This window comes from Brachypodium distachyon, chromosome 2, assembly GCF_000005505.3.
Source record: "Brachypodium distachyon strain Bd21 chromosome 2, Brachypodium_distachyon_v3.0, whole genome shotgun sequence".
Taxonomy (NCBI): Eukaryota; Viridiplantae; Streptophyta; class Magnoliopsida; order Poales; family Poaceae; genus Brachypodium; species Brachypodium distachyon.
Window position 1 is genome coordinate 53,525,647 of NC_016132.3, and position 7,410 is coordinate 53,533,056.

Here is a 7,410-nt window from a genome sequence, read left to right on the forward strand (position 1 = left end):
TTACTTTGTAGAGAGATGGAATGGACCGGGCGGGAGCTGCTGCTGCAACGGTTGGCGAGCTAGCTGTGGGGGTGAAGGAAAGCGTGCGAATAATGAAAGAGGCTGGATCGGCGTGATGGCCTGATGGGGTACACGCTCCTTGTGCGCTCTCTCTTCACTTTTGCTGTTGCATGCAGTAGATGATGAGTTGAGCAGCAAGGGCTTTACGCAGGCGAAATACAGGTGAATAGGGTAACTGCATTGGAGTTTGGATTATGAATGCAGGAAATTTGGACGGGAAAGGGATGGTAGATTGTACAGACTAGTAGTATTTGTCATCCTTTTGGATGTTTTTCGCTTTCATGCGTTCAGTGAACGGTGCAGTGGCCTGACATACAACCTTTTTATTTTACTTTTGCAAAATAAAAAACTGATTTGCAGGTGTTTCTTTTCTTCTGGTGGAAGCGAGCGATTAATATCCAACGCTAAAAGTTTAGTTGTCATGATGAATTCTCTTTTCTAGCTCGATCCATTACTTCTCCTTTCTGTCCCACCCGTGAGTCGGTACAACGGAGACCCAAGTCGATTTCTTTTTTTTTTTTTGGATGAGCTCCTCCGGATCATATCCTATTGGCTGCCACAGTTAAATCCAGTACCGTCTACTCCCTCCGTCCCATAATATGAGGCACGCATACATCTCTAAACTGTCAATTTAGCTAATTAAATATAAGTTAAATAATTAAAAGATTATATCATTAGAAAGCTCTTTCGAGAACGAATTTAATGATGTATTTTTTGTTAACAAACATACATATTTAATTAATCAAATTGAGTATTTAGGGATGCGTGCATGTCTCATATTACGGGACGGAGGAAGTATTAACCTTCTATCCTTGACTTAAGTCTAAGCGTCTAACGTTCCGTTCGTCCGAAAACCTTTTTTTACACGAAGTAGTAAGTTTTTGTGAAGAAGACGTTTGTATTCCATGTAAATCAGATGTGTCGCTACAAGAGGTTTGACATTGTTCAGTCCGTGTCTCCGTCTGCTTTCACAGGTTCACACACATCAGCGAACGTGTCAGTGACAGCATAAGCTTCAACATACCTGACAGTTTTGAGCTGCCCACGTAACCTGACTTGCTACTGCTACACTGAGACCCAATGAAAAAAAAAACAGTTGTGCTTAGAAAAGTCCAAAAGGCTACTGCCAGTGTCAGATTGTTACTCCAACGTTCGGGACCCAATGTCAATGTGACGGCACCGTTTCCCACTGGAGAAGTGGAGAGTACTGCGCGCCACACAGTAATAAACAAAACAAAGAAGGTTCCCAGGTCCCATGGTCCCGATAAGCCAAATGAGAGTACTAGCGGTGGGGCGCGCCCCACAGTACTGCGGCCCGGCAGAACTGCAGAAGCTCTGCTCGGATCAGAGGACTCTGAAGGAAACCATGCGTGTCGTGGCGTACTTGTTCCCACCGGGCGCGCCGGCTCGCCTGTCACGCAACACGCCAGGGTTTTGGGCTCGAGCACCCATGATTTCTTCCTCGGTGTCGCTCGGCATTCGGCGCGTTGGTCCCTTCAGCGGCGTGTGCGGTTGATCTTGCGCGCAGGGCCGCGCGCCTGGGACAGAAATATTTTGGCTGGTTGAATTCGGTGTTTCCGTTCGTTCTCATCTGCGTCGTTATCGTATTGCAAGGTCAGCTACCCGATTATTGTAGCACTGAACTGTCGCTGTATGAGGTCCTGGAAATCGTGGACCTGATGAGGGGCGGTGAAGAAAATGCAGGCTTCACTTGGAAGTGTTGGAGATGTGCTGATGTGAATGTTTAGGTTTACCCAGTTGTCCTTGTCAGTGTTTAGCAAGGTGCTTTACTTTGGCTAAGTGCCCGGCTGTGATTAGGCACATGCAGTCGGCGACCGCCGTTCCATGATTTCCATCTATAGTACGAGCAGTTTTGGATTGATGAGCCCATGCGAATCCCTGAGGGCTGAGGACAAGCAGAAGGCCAGAAGCAAATGAACGCTGTTCTAAAACATCACGCCGTCACCGTGTCAGGGTCACACCTCAAATGTGAAGCTCCGAAATGAGAGGGCATGCGGACGGTGCTTCCCTCCACCCTAGACGGGAGACGGCAAGAATGGGCGTCCATCATGAAGCCACGTCTCTCATGCTGCGGTCTGCGGACACTGACCAAAAACAGAAGTTTGTACTAATGTGATATATATCCGTAAATACAACTATCGTCACGCATGCAGCATTTAGTTTCCGCAAAGTTCAACATAAGTATATATTACTGCTTTCAACATTCAGTGCTCCCTCCGTTCAATAATTATTGTCGAAACTTAGGACAGGAAAACTGAGCTCTATCCACGACATCTGAAATTTCAGCAGTAGAAATAGGTACATTTATTTTTTGACAAATTTGAAACAAGAATTATGAAACGGAGTTATATATCATTAATCCGTTAGATCCTAAAGGCAATAAGTACAGTATTAATTTCGTTCTAAGTCGAACTTCATAAACTTGGATCAAATTTATAAAGAAAAGTACCAACATCTATGACTCTAAATTAGTTTAATTAAATTTCATTATGATATAGATTCTCAGAGTGTGATTATTTGATATCCTAGACGTCAATACATTTTCAGTTTTGCTATTGAAAAGTCGCCTGTTTTTTAACTAGAAATCAGTCGACGTGTTTGACTGTGGTATCTTAATACAACGATAGCACATGGTATCTGAGAGAATAAAGATGAGCATCAGATCTTAATCCAACAGTTCTCATATGTCAACTGGAATTTAAGACATTTTTTCTTAAAAAACAGGCGACTGAGAAATAGTCACACCCCACACCCATACATTTTTTTTCATAATTTGGTCATATTTCAAATACGTTTGACTTAGGAAATAGCCTGAACTTCTTGTATTTGAGAACTGAGGTAGTAGTACCACAGTTTTTTGTTCACATGATCCAACGCCAACCTTTCGTTTCGTGTTACTTACCAAAATTTTGAAATAACAATTATATGCACTCTAAAACAACGACCAGCAAAATGGTGGTCGCACTCGAAATAGAACCAGTCGTATGGCACCTAACGTAGGTACCGCACGTTTTTTCCCGCGCGCTTGATGCGAAGGGGAAGAGGATGCTACAGCATCAACACGTGCACATTTAAATGTAAACTAGAAAATTTAGAAAGTTGTGTAGCTCAAAGCATATACCCGATTTGCAATCCGTTTTCACCGTTGACTTTGTATCGACTAGGGCTTCAAAACAAGATCCCGGTCGGCTACGTTTCGACGACTTTTTTTCCCGAACTCAAAGTTACCAACCATAAACAAGTTAGTGACCGGACCTATTCGCAATTAGTTACCAGATTGTAAACTATAGTAGGGATATTTAAATGATTTTTTTAGAGCTGCAAAGTTACCAGGCAGTAATAACTGAGTTATCGAGCTATTTACGATTGATTCTATGGCTAATTTTTCAAGCTTAAAAGTTAGCTGCCAATACTATGTGAGTTCTCAGGCTATTCACGATTAGTTTCAACGCCACATCTTGCTAGACATGTCTGGTTACTTTCTTTTTCCGGAATTTAACAGTTACCCAGCTAGTGCTATGTAAGTTACCAGACTACTAATAACAAAGTTATCGACTTCTAAAATTAATTTCGGTAAGGAAAATTTTGAGAGCTTTTCCGAATTTAAAAGTTGTCAACTGGTAAGAGTATGAGTTATTAGACTGTCCACAAGTAGTTACCAACATCAAAACTAGACCTCAATTGAGTATGTTTTAACAGCTCTTAAGCTTGAAAGTTACCGTATCACAAATACATGAGCTACGGTACTATTCAGAAAGGGATTTGACTATATCCGGCCGTGAAGTAGCTATACACGGATCCATCCCACGCTTGCATGTCTCCTTTGCATGCAAGCAAATAAAAGACAAAAATAATGACGCTCACGTCAGCCAAGATTCTTCTGTGATAATAAAAAAATTCAAAATGTTTTAGCTCTTAGGCAACACATCAGAGATTACGATCTGTTTTCACCTAGAGTTTATGATGATGAGGACTTCAAAACTAGATCTCACTAGGGTATGCTACGGCAACTTTGTTTTTCGATTTCAAAAGTTACCAACCACTAATACATGAGTTACCAAACATGTGCACAAGAAGTTATCGGCTTCAAAAACTAGATCATCCCTCGAACAGTTAGGTAACTTGAATAGCTTGGTAGTTACAACGGTACCATGGTCATGAGCAGCAATACGAACAGCCTGGTAACTACAACAGTGACATGGTGAGCAACTACGTCGATACCACACTAATCATTGTAACATGAAACCTAGGTAACTATATCGGTGCAAAGATGCGGGTGGTAACTTTCACCAAAAAACCGGGTAACTCTGTTAGGGTTATGGTGGTAACTGAAACCTAGGTAGTTCGATAATTATATAAGTGACACGATGATAACTATAACCTACACGACTGGATAACCACATGAGTGTCACGATGGTAACTGTAACATAAATGACTGGATAACTAATTTAGTGTGATGATGGTAACTGTAACCTAAATGACTAGATACCTACACGAGTTTCATGGTTGTAACTGTAACCTTAACGGTTGGATAATTACACGTGTGTCATGATGGTAGCTGTAACTTTAACGAATGAACAATTCACTTCGGTATGTTCTAGACTACTTTCTTTTCGTTTGGAAGTTATCAAACCATAAATGATTGAGTTACTTAACCATTCACACTTATTTACGAGCTTAAAAACAATGACCCGCTTAGGGATGCTTAGGTGACTTCATTTGAGATAAAAAGTTATCAATCGATAATACATGAGTTACCATACCAGATTATTCACACATAGATACAATATGTTTAGGTGAAGTTTTTTCAAACTTGGAAGCTACCAACGAGTAAATATACAAGTTACGAAGCTATTTAATGTGTAGTTATTGGGTTCAAAACACTAGATCTTACTTGGTAACTACATCACTGTCATAGTGATAACTGTAACATGGACAAATCGGTAACAACATAATTGAGATGGTGATAACTATAAGCTGGACTTGCTACGGTGATTAACTACTACATAAATGGCTGGGACACTACACCATTGCCTTAGTGAACTAAGTACTAAACAATAAGCTAGCACAACAAATAAAATTCCTCCTGAGCACATCGCAAAGACATACAGGAAGTACATGTGCCTTGTCAATAAGAAAGACAATGAAAAGAAGAAGATATGGATCAAAATAGACACTCGCTGCAGCTACAAGTAGGGGCGGAACCAATGTATAGCCGTTGGTGTACACCAATTGACACGAAAGATTTCTTACCGTTCTTCTTTGAGATAGCAAAGCACAATTACAAATATGCAATGACACCTATATATTTAGCACACTCACACTAATGATTATTTTTCTGGTTTCGCCACTGGCAACAAGAATAGACCCGAGCCTTCATTTCATCGAACACCTCCTGTGCATAGAATAAACCCGAGCCAATATTTCATCGAACACCTCCGGTGCATCAAACAACTTCCCTAGTAGCACTCCAATAAAACAAACTTAAGCTCACTATAGAACTGTTGGAGGCAAAGGAGAAATTACACGCCAAACATCAATGCATCTGCAGCCAAAACGTACCCACTAATTCCTCACTTCAGGCTCCTGGTAGGCTGCAACCTGCAGCCACCTTATTTGCCTAGAAAACATGTCGGGCACCAGCAGGTCCATGATTTCAGTGCTAGAAACATAACCGATGCTTAGTGTGGCAGTGCTCTGGTCGAGGAAGTGGACAAGGAAGGTGTTGTGGATGTGGCCGGCAAGAATTGGCTCGAAGACCAGGAGAAAATACCACCCCAAGGCATCCCTGTCGAGGAGTTGGAGGTGGTACACAGCCTGACAGCCACCACCTAGAGAGCTGGTCGAGATCCCTCCGTTGGCTCCGAGATCACCGCCGCCGCTCTCGTGGGTTAGGTCCACCTCCATTCCTCTCCATCATGAAGGACCTTGAATCAGCTCTTCCGTTGGCGCGCATGACATCCGGGCAGTTTGTAGAGAAGAGGCACAAGGAGAGGAGTGAAGGAGGGTCCAGGGGAGGAGGCGACGGGGGGGGGGGGGGGGGGGGACCTCGGGGAGGCGGCGGCGCTCGGAGGGAGATCCTGGGCAGGAGGAAGCACGGGGAAAAGTATCCCGTGAAAGGGTGCTGTGTGGAGAGATGCAATTAATCGTGTGATTTTGGATGGGGATCGGACAGAGCAAAGCACGGTTGCGCGTAAGCGCAGTTCACGTGCGGCAGGAAAATATTATTTTCCGGTAGAACCAAAGTCTTCTTTGAAACTCCACGCTGATGGGCCGAGATCCCGGGCCAAGACATCACACGTCCTGAATGTCTGAAGTCCTCTCCAGCCCAGCAACAAGGATCCCAATAATCTGTTGACTGTTTCCAAATTCCAATCACACACTTCCACCGTACTCCTGTGATCGCGTAGATCGATAATCTCATCGGTGCCACAGCTCACACCTAATCCGCCTCCAAAAGCCACGTTTGCATGACCAAAAGTGTTGATTAGATGCCATGATTCCCTCTCCACCAGGATATTGTAGTAGTTTGCTTGGTGCTCGGTGCTCGATGCTGCTCTACTTTTCTTCGTCTTTCTATATCCAGGGCATAATTTTCGTGTCGCCCTCGATCTGCTTCTGTTCCGTGCCGACACTCCAACTTCCTCTTGTAGTAGCTCTGTAGTAGCCGAGCGATGACGGACTGGGCGCCGGCGATCATAGCGTCGGCGCTGTTCGCTCTCCTGTGCCCGGGAGGCATCCTGCAGATGCCCGGCTGGCAGCGGCCCGTCGACTTCATTAACATGAAGACCAGCGGGGTGGCCATCCTAGTCCACGCAGTCATCTACGGGGTGCTGCTCATGCTGTTCGTCGTCATCCTGCAGGCTCATCTTTACGTATGACCTTGTTGTGTTTACATGATGTGATGATGCTTTTTATCCGTCCTCTTTTATCTACTCTGGTTTTTTCGCTCGATTTTGAGAACTAGGAAGTTCGGCACATGCATGATTCTGTTTTGTGTGTAGGTGCAAACTGCTTTGTTTGGGTTCTTCTATGGAGTAGTGGAATAATAAAAAAGCAATGAGCCGGTGATTATTCTTACCAGTTACAGGGTACTACAGAAGTCAGATGGCTCTTGCAGTAACATTGAGCTTCAGTTTACCGATCACACGAAAAGCGACGAAATTTTTGTATTACCAAGATCTTGTTTTAGATATGGTTTCTGAAATTCACAAAGGACGAGGGCATCCTGGGCTGAAACCTGTTTACTTTGATGTTCTGCTACCTGTCCTTTTTCGAATACGTCTGTATCATGTTCAGAAACCAGAGACGGGTGTTTCAGATTGCAGG

At 43.6% G+C, this 7,410-nt stretch overlaps 1 protein-coding gene across 1 annotated transcript; it reads left to right on the forward strand.

Annotated features, from left to right (window-relative positions):
- The first annotated feature begins 6,521 nt into the window (after positions 1-6,521).
- On the forward strand, positions 6,522-7,332 carry LOC100824890. Its single transcript, XM_003564564.4, has 2 exons — positions 6,522-6,956; positions 7,086-7,332. Exons 1-2 carry the CDS (start codon positions 6,756-6,758, stop codon positions 7,128-7,130), a joined length of 246 nt encoding a protein of 81 aa, XP_003564612.2. The 5' UTR covers positions 6,522-6,755; the 3' UTR covers positions 7,131-7,332.
- Positions 7,333-7,410: the final 78 nt, after the last annotated feature.